The sequence below is a fragment of the Gavialis gangeticus genome, unplaced genomic scaffold (assembly GCF_001723915.1).
Source record: "Gavialis gangeticus isolate Ggan-Ray unplaced genomic scaffold, GavGan_comp1, whole genome shotgun sequence".
NCBI lineage: Eukaryota > Metazoa > Chordata > Crocodylia > Gavialidae > Gavialis > Gavialis gangeticus.
Window position 1 is genome coordinate 175734439 of NW_017729032.1, and position 12230 is coordinate 175746668.

Sequence of the window (12230 nt, forward strand, 5' to 3'; positions counted from 1 at the left end):
CAGGGGGGCAAAATATTGCTGACTGTTTTTAATATAACTTAGTATCTTATTTGGCTTCTGTTGGTCAGAAGTTTAGCCAAACTGTCCATTTATCTTAGGTGGTTTTTTTAGAGTGATACCATTTAACCTAAGACCGAACAATGTATATTCTATAATTAAACTTATTCTTTCCAAACTGCATTACTACTTACTTGTCTGTAATGAATTTTGTCTTTAATTGGGCACATCTGCATGAGATGCTTATTGCACAACAGCCGAATAACACTGCACAGTAGTGTGCTGGGCAGAAACTGTGCTAATATGCTACTGTACAGTGTTGCGAGGCTATTGCGCAGTAAACATCACTAAAAAAATCATGCGTTGGCATAACTGTGGCACATGAACAAATGTATAGAGGCATCCATTGTGTGCCTGTTTGTTGATGGGTCTATTCAAGTCTTGACTAACCAAATAATTTTGTGTCATTTACAAATTTTGCCACATTACCATTCAGGTCTTTTTCTAGACCAGGGATTGGCAACCTAGATCTGACCCATGGTGCATCGGCTTTTTTGTCATATAGCAGCATGGGGTGTTGCCCACGGTTGCACTGCGCTGTGTCACACCTTAGCTGGACAGCCAGATGCTTTGTCCGTGCTAGGTAACAGCGGGGCAGCAGAGAGAAGTCTAGGCATCTGGGTCCTAGTGCTGCTCACATTCAATGTGAGCTGGGTCACTCTGACCTGCTGCTGGAAAACATTGCTGACCCCTGTTTTAGACCACCTAACGTTGTTAGGCAATACCCATCGTAGTGTAGCTCTGTGATCACTCTACTACTGACTTCCTTCCACATTTAAAATAATTTTATTGACACTTCATATTTCCTTCATAGTCTTGTTCTTATAAACTTTCATGAAATAAAATGCCTGTCTCATGCTATTTCTTCTACTTCCATGGCCATGAAATTAATTCAGTAGTTAAAAATACTGGATCAGCATATTTACCAAGTGAAATGTTATGGATTCTGTGTGGACTTAGACCTCATGCAGATATTCAGTTTCTCTGGGTAGAGTTGCTGCACTCTAGGAGAAATCATTGAATGTACAGATGTTCAAATTTTTTCTCCCAAAGTAAAAATGGCCACTCCAAGAGAAAAATCACCTGGGTAACAACGAGATTTAAATTACTCCCAGGAGAGTTTCTTCTGAGAGCGTGAATGTCTGTACTTGCTGTGCCCTTCTTTCAAGAGAACATAGTTCTTCAGCATCTCCCCCATCTTCCTCGGAGACTGTGTCACTCCTAGACTCTGCTGCTCTAGTAGGGAACAGGACACATTCCCTTCACAATCCGCATGTTGTGCTGCAGGGAGACATAAGCTAATCATGAACAGTCTGGGGCAGTTAATCAGGGCTGCCCTATATACTGCTGCCATCTTTTGCCAGGTAGACTAAAGGAGTCTGCAGAGCACAAGACACCCCCCCCCCACCTGCACAGTGTCAGCACTTACAGGGTGTCCACTGTTCAAATTTCTATATATGCAGCTCTAGGTAAAATTTATCTTCCAGGAGAACAAACCTGGGAGATTTCTCCAAGATTATTTGAATGTGTATACACAGCTTCGTTAGTTTCTGTGCTGGGTTTTGCCAGCAGTGACCAGCAGCTTTACTAAGCTGATTTGCTCTATATTAGAGATGAAAAATCGCTACATGACTTTTAAAGAAATGTTAATGCTTAAGAAAGTAGTGTATCGGATTCTTCCATTTATCCAAAGCACAGCTACAACAACCAGCAAGTCTTTTAACATTGTATAGTGCACCAGAATTAGTTTTCTTCAAAGAGCTATAGAATATTTTTTTTTTAGAAAGATAGCTATGGACATAACATTTGATGTATACTGTGATCTTCAGCTAAACTATTTCTTTAGAAAGATTGTTTGGCTGGACTCTAAACTGCAGAATCAAAGGGTGTTTATACATGTGCTTCGGCAGTAGGGGGCAAGGTGTTTTAATTAGAGTGGCTTCGAGAGCCACTCTTACTAAAGTGCTCAGAGCATTGTGTGTATGACTATATACTTTTTTTGGTGTTTCCTAAAATTTCTGTTTTTTGTAGTAATACTATAAATGTTATGAACAAATCTTTCCTCTTATGTGACTTGTGATCTCTGCAATTTTCCAAAACATTTCTGAATAATTAACTGATTACCAGTAATATCTTCCTTCAAGACACTGCTGATGCATCAGGGGGACACTGGGGGGTGGTGGGGGGCACTTGCCCCTTCCCATATTTAATGTTCATTGATTTTATTTATGGAAAGCAGCAGGGAGGTAAAGGGGGAAAAATGCAGGGCTGTAGGACAGCAGGCACCATGCATATGTGCGTGCATGCATACATGCACCTGGCAGTACAGCTAAGAAGGGTGGTGGAAGCAGTTCTCGCAGCTGCATACAGGTAAGTCTATGGGACAGGGTGGGGTGGAGGGGAAGGGGTTGGAGAGTGTCCCGGTGCCATTGGGGCCAGGCTCTGGTGAGCCCAAACCAGCCCTGTACCATCAGGAACCCCCAATGGCACAGGGGCGGTCTGGGCACGTCAGAACTTAATGCACAGCCCTGTTGGCACAGGACCGGTACAGGCCATAAAGGGCCAAGCTCTGGTGAGTCTGGACCAGCCTTGCACCATTGGGGCAAGGGCTAAACTCCAGAAAGCCCCACACACCCTTTGCCCCATACATCCAACCCCTCCCTCCCACACACACACATGCCCTCTGCCCCACACACCAGTTTTCTTGCCAGTTTCCTTCATGTGTAGCTCTTTCTTACTATTACATAGTATCATAAAAATGACATTAAAAGTAGCTCTATAACAGAAATCAAAACTCCTTTGTCTCTTGATTACCTGCCATGTACCTCACTGTGTACCACTGGCACCTTTACATTACCTACCTTCCCCCCATTATTAACAGTCACTAGTCACCTGTGTTTCAAGATGTGTTAATTCTTAATTAAGGGACTTAATTATGGGTGACTATCTCCTTATTACTGAAATTGTTACTTCTAGCAGTGAGCTTTACAAATGCTATTTATCAGAATCAAAGCAGTGCTTGAAGTAATCTGTGACACTGAAATTTCTAATTTTTATATGATTGGAGTTTTGTTTCCATTTCTACTAAGTTTGAATTTACTGGCAATCATTTAAATTCTCTGCATGTAGTGTAAAAATAAAATAAGTGCAAATAATGTTTTGTGATATAGATTGAAGCGAAGGAGGTTTATGCACAAAGACAAAGTCTGCTGAAAGATATTGAAATGATAAGAACCAGAGAGGCAGAAGTGAAGCAAAGAATTGAAGCTTTTGAAATGTGAGTTACTCAGGGTCACAAATTTAGCTTTGTTGCTTTGCTTTGTTTTTGGAAAACATGTTTCAAGATGTGGCATATTTTATTTAATTGAAATATGTTTTTATTTCGCTATTATATGCCACATCTGCTGAGTAATACCACACAGCTGTGTATAGCAGCAGAGGCTTCCTATGCTAAGAGAGGCTTCTTGTTCTCTCACCAAAGAGGCTGGCGCTACTTCAGAGAAACCAAGGAAGTGTATGTCTGCTTTGAAGTCATGAAATTAGAAAAGCAAAATGTAGTATTAGGTCTAAAAAGGCATCTCTAGTAACAGTTTACATTTGTACTGATGCTTGTGTTCTTCATAATATTAACTGTGAATATCTGCTTGGTAAACTTGTTTTTCCTTTTGTAATTTAAATAACCCAAAAATTAATTCCTGCCAACTTCTCAATAGTCCCCAATCTTTTTGTTTCTATTCATCATGTTTTTGTGAGAAGAAAGGAGAGCAGACTTTTTACTGAGAGAAAAATATTTCCTTTGTTAGCCAGCAGAGGGTGTGGATGAAGTAGTATAGTCCTTGGCCATTCTGAAATTGCAGAGATAATCAGTATCTTTTCTGTAATGCTTCTGAGTTTTGAGCAGTTTCAGATCTGGGAAACTGAACCTGGGCCACTACAGGGTAACTGCACAGTTTCTTAGTTCTGTGTCCTTAATAAGACAACTTTGTAGGCTTGGCTGTTTTCTGTTTGTAATGAACAGTAATGACAGACACCAATCATCATTTTTAATGGCCCCAAACTAACCTATTACATTTTTTATTTCAAATGTTATGTTATTAAAAAAAATACTTCCTGAAAGTCCTGGTGTGTCATTGTTAGTATAATTGCTCACTGTCAATATGTTTTTGATTATTTCAGTGCACAGAAGCTTCAGGAAGAAAAAAATAAGGCTATTGATGATGCATTGCGACGTCGGGAGGTTGCTGTGAAAAATATTGAGGAGACTTATGACCAAAGACTTAAGAATGAACTCCTGAAGTAATTTGTTTTTATCTCGGAGACGAAATATTTTATATGAAAATTGAATAATATATTCTGTAGGAGACATATGAGAATTGTAGCGAAGCAAGAACTTGTGTGTGTGTGTGTGTGTGTGTATAGAGAGAGAGAGATTTTTATTTTAATTAGTTTGTCACTTGTTTACGTGTCACTTACCATGAACACAGAAACAGAGTTGCAGCTAGCAAAAAGTGCACCCTGCTTAGTGATGTTCTACCCACAAGCCTTTAGAATTTTAAGTGAGTCAGACTTCCAGGCTTCTGTATGGGAGGAAGAAAGTATGTTAATTTGTGCAGTTGGGCAGGTAGATGCAGAGTAGCTTTGGTCATTTATTTTGGCCACTGGTTGGAGGAATCAGGGGGACAAACCCAATATTAATAGGGTATAAGTGGTTACTTGCGGAAGCAAATGATTGCACACTTAAAAATCAATTCAAAAGAGCTCCTATCATAAAAATTATTATATTTTTAAAAACTGGCTGTTTGATGCTGTCCTGTACCTTTTTGTTACTTTTTTTTTTGCTCAGCTGATAGCTATTAAACCATAACCCTGTCCACAAATATAATCTTTAGCTTCATCTACTAATGTTTTGTTAAATACTTTTGAATCTTAAGATGGAAGGGCTGTTTTAAGAGTATGGTGTATTTATTTATTAAAATTACAGAGATTTTTAAAAACGTTTTTGGCACTATATGTGCAGAAAGGCACAATTCCTCCAAAAATTCTGACAATCAATATTCCTTTTGTCCAGTAGCTATAATATTGAAGCTGACATTAAAATATTATTGCCTGTACAACCTATAACACCAGTGACTGATTGTTGTATTATGAAGGTACAAGGCTTAAAGAGAACTAGTAACTGGAATCAAAAGAAAAAAATTAGAAAAAATATGGCAGACCTATATATAATTATTTGAAAGTAGATTAATATATTGTGGTTTATAAAAATGGGAAAAGACCATTATTTTCATGAATAAGTGATTTGATTATAAGGTCACATGTTCTGACATTTGCATATGCTTAGTTATAATGATAAAAGTATGCATTAAAATATTTGAGATAATGAAGACAATATGAACCATGATTAGATTTTCTGTGATTTAATATTTGCTGAGAAATGAGGATAGACTTCCCTTTTTCATGTAGAAATGAAGTTAATGGATTAGAAATGGGAGAACTGTTTATTTTTATATTAACCTTCAAATAACACAAGCAGTATCAGGACCTCAGTGATTTCAACTTTTATAAAGTCACAAGAAGATGTAGCTGCCTCACAGTGCTCATAATCTAAGTAAGGTCTGATTCTATGAACTACACGCCCTAGGCTCCGTAGATTTCAGTGGGCACATCTACATCAGATGCTTACTATGCATTAGCCTAATAACACTGTGCAATAGTGCGTCATGGCAAAAACCGTGTTAATAGCCTACTGCGCAGTGTTATTAGGCTAATGCGCAGTAGGTGTCACTAAATAATCATGTGCTGGCACTACTGTACAGTAACTCTAGGTACTGTACATTTAGTTAGTACTTAATTAAGCAAGTACTAAGCTAAATGTGCAGTATCTAAGGTGCATTAATAAATGTGTAGATATGCCCAGTGGGACCTAAGGGCTCCTATCATTTACAAGATAAGGAGCTTCAGTTCTGCTAGAATTAATAGATATAAAACTTCTTATCATTAACGTGGAAGTTGGGAAATTACAGGGGGGGTTTTCTTTCGGATTTTTGGAAATTACAGCGGGGTTTTCTTTTATTCTTAGATACCAGCTTGAGCTGAAGGAAGAATATACAGCCAGAACCACTAAAGTTACTGAAGATGAAAAAAAGAATAAAGGTAACTAATATATTTAATTTTAAGTACCACATCTATTGTTTATCTTGTAGTTTATTAAAATGGCAATAAGTCAGTTCCACCATGGCACTTTCGGTTTCTCTGAGCCCCCACAGGTCAGGGCAGAGCAGCCTGCGCTGCTGAGCCCCCATGGCCCGGGGCATAGCAGGCTGCATGGGGTCTGCCTCCCTGTCCTGCAGGGCCTGCAGGAGGGGCGGCAATGCTGTGGACCCGGCAGGAGAAGCAGTGGCCCGAACAGGCAAAGACACCTATTTGGGTGTCTTGGTTAACCAGCATATTTTGTTATCTGGCACACCCCATTCCCGTGGGATGCTGGATAACAGAGCTTTTACTGTAGTACATTTAAATGAAGCTCTTGACAGATAGAGGTCAAAAGATCATCTTTAAATTTATATGATGGTGTCCTGAAAAACATTCCTAAGAAATAGTATGTGATCATGTAATTAAAGGCTGCATCGTAATACATAAGTACAAAGGGGCAGATACCTGAGCAACCTTAATTCCAGTTTTTTGTAAAATTCAAACTTTAATTTTCAGCTAATGTAGATGCTTGTGTGTAGTACGTTAGCAAATTTTCACTCGGGCTCTTTATTCTCCGAACAGAGAAGGCCATGCTTTTGCATGAAGAGGCTGTTGCTGTTAATTCGAAAAAGGAAGAACTCAAGCAAGCAATATCTCATGCAAAAGAACTGGAGGTAATTATGAGTCCAGATTTAGAGCAGCTGTGCATTTGAACTGTGTTCTTGTACATTTTCAGGAGAGGTGTATAAAATAACTTCCCATCATTGTGCTGTATTACCATATTTACCATCTAATAGAAGATGAACCTGATTATAAGATGATCCCCCCCAATAAATACATTCAGTATACAGAAAATTTATAAATTTGTTATCATTTTCCAGATCTAAAATCTAGTTATTGGAGTCTTGCCTTGAATTTTTCCTCCTCCTACTGTTGCAATAGGGAAAATAGATCTGGGAGGTCAGGTAGCCCTTTGCTCTCTGCTTCCCTCCAACTTTTCCCCTAGCTGCCCCTTCAGCCTCTCCTTACTGTCAGACCCTGCTCTCCCTGAGCACACAGAATTGAGACTTGTGATTTACTATATCCTTCATTGTGCCAGGCCCCACTAGAGTTCAGAGCATTTCAGTCTATGGTGTTCCTGCAGCTCAGCACTGCTCTGTATACTCCAGATATTTTATGCCTCCTGCAACAAAGAATCCATGTGCTAATTAGCCCCCACCCAAGACTGGAACTAGGTGTTCTTGTCAGAAGTCCTAGGATGCTCCAAAAATTTATATGAAGATGAGGCATGGCAAATGGGTCTGGCTTCACTTCATGGAGGGTGGGCCACATTAATTATATTTACCAGGCTGAGAGGGGGGGCAACAGAAGGATTCTGGGTGAGCTATATGAAATGTTGTAGCTCACTGTGACTGGAAGAAATGTTGGCAGTGAGTGGGACTTCACTTAATAGGCACTATTGTATGTCTTATTCAGATGGGCTGTAAAAACCTATTCTTGTCATAGGTTTCCATCATTATGTTTGCCCAGTGTGGGTCATGTGTTTTAGAGGCATGTTCAGTGTTGGCTGCTTTTAATCAACTTCGTAGTTAGTTTTAATCTCTGAGCATATGTTGCTTTTGGTAGTAGTTTAATGATAAATGATGAGGGGGAAAAATCTCCCCCTATATTACACATACATTTAAAAAATATATTTTAAATAAGTTTCTAACATTATAAGTTTTTAACACTATTTTTGTCCACAGCTGGAACTAGAGTCAGTAAAAGCTCAAGTTCTGTTGGTAAGCAAACAGAATCATTCACTGACAGAAAAATTGAAAGAGGTCGTAGACTATTCCTTTTTAAAGGAAGAGAAACTGGAGCTTCAGGTGCAGAATAAACTACTTAGACAACAGCTGGAGGAAATTCGTAATGAAAACCAGCATCTGAGAGACAGTATGATTTTATTTTTATTTTTTTCCCTACTTGGTAGAACATTATACAATTCCCATTAAAATAAACTTAACATTACTATTGTTAGCAAACTACTAATATATGTAAGTGAAATGACTAATGTTTTAAAAGAAGCCTTCATGATACTTGGCTTTGCTCTTTTTTGTTTTCATCTTTATATTTCTTTTTTCTTAAGTTTTTAGCATCACACTTGCTAGGTAAAGGTTGGTTATAAATACACTTGTAGACTTTGTGGAAGTCTTGGACTTCTATTACAGACCTTCTGGTGACCTTGGGCTAGTTATTTATCATTATCATCATTAATATAATATTTGTACCTTCATCTAGAATCCTTTATCTAGTGCTAGACACTGCAAAAGCATTAAGAGAACAGTCTTTGCAATGAAATGCTTACAGTCTAAATAAGTCAATGTGACAAAGGAATTACCATTATCCACATTTTACAGATAGGGAAAGAAGGCAGAGATTAATATCCTTCCTGTCCTTTCTCTCCCTTCCTTTGTGTCTACCAGAAACTTGCATCAGTATTTCCAATAATAGCTTTATTTATTGTGGCTAGTAGAGGACAACCTACTGCACACGACCTTTCTGGTATATTTGTCTCTGTAGAATAACAAACTACTGAGACTATGTAGTAATGTGCTACAGTGACATAGTGTCGGCAGGCACAAACTGTGATGCTGCAGCTATGTCACCGTCAAGGTTCCCTCCAAGCTGTGCGTGTGTGCGGCCGCACACAATTTAATACCATGCAGCACACTAACTTTTATTAATGCTGTGCACCTGCCCGGAGAGGAGCTGGGCTGCGGCACAGCATGGTGAGGTGGGGGCTGGGGGTGGAGCTGGGGTGTGGCATGGGCTCAGCCAGCACTGGAGAACTGCTCTGCTTCCTAGCCCCAAGTCCATGTGCCGCCTCACTCCTGGAGCAGGGACACGTTTGGAGCTTGGCTTCCCCAGATCTCAGATTATATGCTGCAGGCAGCAGTGGCTCGAGACAGCCAGGAGTGCACCCTGACACTTCACTCCTCTTCAGACAGCACGTTGCTCTCCCAGCAACAGTGTTTACACAGCCCGATGCAGCACAGTCAGATTCACTTTGGTTACCTGCAGCAGGTAAGTGTGCACAGGGCAGAGCAGGATGGTGCAGAACCTAGGTCTGCATTAGAGGAAACGGAGCAGGTGCAAGGAATTGTTCCTAACCATGATGTAGTTTGGGGGTGATGGTTCCAGCTGTTTTGGTCTAAGGACATAGGCAGACAAGATGCTTTAGGTAAATTATATCACATTTACCCAAAACACCTTGTCTAACTATGACATAGATTCCTGTATCACGAATGGGGAGCCCTCATTACTGGCTCCAGGGAACTGCTCCGCTCCCCAGCCCCCGGTCTGTGCTTGGAGGATTATTGCAAAATCCATTGCATGAGGATTCTAGTCTATACTTTCAAGAGGAAGTACTAAATGACAGTGTAGTAACAATGATGCTGTAGGGGCACATGTAGATGTGTCCACTGTGTTGTACACGTATGGATAGACTGTAGAACAGGCAGAAATGCACATCAAATTAAGGTGTACAGAAGACGGGACAAGTATATTCAGGTATGTTACTTGCTACATAGGAATCTCCTACCCAGGTCTTCTTGGATCTGAGAGAGGCACTCAGAAAATTTGGTCCCTAAAAGAAACAGAAATCCCATTTAGTATATACCAGGGATCAGTAACCTATGGATGATCTGGTCTGTGGCAACCAGAATGGAGAGCACTTGTCCTCACATCAGCCTCACAGCCCCCAGTGCAGTCACCTCTCCCCAAAGCAGTGGCATCTCCCATCGGAGGGAAGTGTCACGAAGCCCACTGTAATTCAAGAGGTATCTGGAGAGCTGTACTGTTTGTTTCACTGCCTTTAGTTCGTTTCACTGATATGATATGTTTGGTCTCATTTAAAAAAAATAATGTTATGCTGTGTTCATTTTTGCCACTCCTTTCTCTATATGGCTACATTATGCTGTCTGTATATATCTTTATGATTTTGAACATGATTTAGCCCAGGAATATTCAACTCCTGTCCCTTAGGCTAAATCTGGTCTGAGGAGCCATGTGATCTGGCCCACGTGGCTTCCCAAGGATCTGGAAATTTGGGGCCAGGGAAAACGGTAGCAGTAACACTTCTGTCCCTCACTGGCAGATTCCAAGCTCTGCAGGCCAGATGATGTGGTTCCATGTGTCTGATGCATGCAGGGCTGGGACTGGAGTAGCAGGCCTGATTCTGGTGCACGTGGGATCTGGGTTGAGTTTTAGGTGGCAGTCCCAATCTGGCACTCCCAGGGCTGGGGCTGGGGAGGCAGACTGAATCTTGCAAGATATGTCATGCAGGACCAGGGCCTGATCTGATGCGTTTTGTATTGGGCTCATGAACCAATCCTGCAGCGCTGATGCAGGCTGCAGGACTGAAAGGTTTGCCGCCACTAGTTTAGCCAAGGTAAATGAGGCTAAATAAATTATGCTAAATACGCAGGGAAAATGGGATGGGCAAACCTGCTAAGTATCTTTCCATTTTTTTACTAGGTGAGAGACAATTACCATTCCCTGTCACAGGCTGACAGGACTCCTGGTGGGATGAGCACCCAAGTAGTTATCTACCTGTAATAGGAAAAACAACTCTATGGTAGCTAAGACATCTCGGAGCAATGGACCCTTAGCTAGAAGAATTCCAGCTGCCCTGTTGGGAAGTAAATATCTAGAAAATGGAGACTCCTGAGGAATAGGGACAGTGCTGTTGCAGGGAGGGGGGACTGGTGTGGAGGTATTTAGGGAACTGTGTTGGAGATAGGGCTTTTGGATTATCCCAAGTTCTGGGAGAGGTCATGTCCCCATGGTCAGGGCTGGCAGGATTGGCAGGAAGGCTGATCTCTGAAAATACTGGCAGGTCTCTCTGAAGGACTAGGATGAGAAGCTAAGAAACTTTCATTTGTCTTTTTGTTTGGTCTTCAAACTTATGGTCAGTTTTTCTTGTATAATTGTTTTCTCCTATATAATAATCCTTTTGTTGTTTTGTCTCTGTACTGATTGCCAGTGGTAGAGTGTGAGTTTAGGGCAGGAGATATTCCAGGCTAACCAATTTTGCAGAAAGGGGGACCTGAAAGTCTTTCACAACCCAAGGGAAAGCCATCTGTATTATATACCAGGGGTCGGTAACATTTTGCTGATGGCAGTCTGCCACGGGCCCCTGATCTCTGCTTGGGTGTCCCTCCCCATCCCATTCCTCTCTTTAGTACACCACTGACAAGCTTCGTCAGCCTCAGGCTTCTCCATGTTATAAACCCATCCATGGGGTATTCCTGGAGCCCCAAATCTTTCCCCGTTGCAGCTGTGAGGCATTAGAGCTGAGGCTTGTGAGATTAAAGTTGCCCATGAAAAACCATGGTCTGTTCCTTAAGACAAGCAATGGGATAGCAAGAATTGGGTCTCTTGCGGGTACTGTGTGGATGGGTTTGTGAGGTAGAAGGGGAGGCTTGAAGCCATTGAGGTTTACCAGTTGGTGGTCCACCGGAGGGAGGAACAAAGTGAGTATACCCAAGCAGGTAGGATCAGCAGCCAGTGGCAGCCTGCCATTGGTAAAAGCCCTGGTATATACTGCAGCAGTATGTGCCTATATAGATCTGTTGGAATTTAGAAGAGTATTTCAGTTTTGTTCCTAAAGGGGTTACTATAAATAATGAGAGTATATTGCTTATAATATTGTAAACTATTTCTTGACATTGTTCTTTTATATGACAGAACTAACTCAGCCATCAGCTGAACATCTGGCCTGCCAAGCGGAGTTGAAGAGAACTGAACATGCTAGAAAGCTGGAACAGGAAGAGTTTGTAAACCACAAACAACTCCTAGAAAAGCAACTACAAACGGAGGTAAAATCTTCTTTTTTACCTAATTAGAATGAGAAATGTTTCTTTTTTTATGTCATTTTGTAAACATGCCCATCCCAACACATATCTAATATGAATGCAGGTGGTACTTTGTTGTATTGT

At 40.8% G+C, this 12230-nt stretch overlaps 1 protein-coding gene across 3 annotated transcripts in view; it reads left to right on the forward strand.

Annotated features, from left to right (window-relative positions):
* The window catches only part of OFD1 (OFD1, centriole and centriolar satellite protein), a 66128-nt gene that overhangs the window by 15887 nt on the left and 38011 nt on the right, over nucleotides 1-12230 (forward strand). For all 3 annotated transcript variants that reach the window (XM_019524031.1, XM_019524032.1, XM_019524033.1), the window contains 6 exons: nucleotides 3228-3334; nucleotides 4234-4353; nucleotides 6137-6210; nucleotides 6832-6923; nucleotides 7995-8184; nucleotides 11980-12110. In XM_019524031.1, coding sequence (XP_019379576.1) covers nucleotides 3228-3334; nucleotides 4234-4353; nucleotides 6137-6210; nucleotides 6832-6923; nucleotides 7995-8184; nucleotides 11980-12110 — 714 coding nt within the window. The remainder of the gene's footprint in view (nucleotides 1-3227; nucleotides 3335-4233; nucleotides 4354-6136; nucleotides 6211-6831; nucleotides 6924-7994; nucleotides 8185-11979; nucleotides 12111-12230) is intronic.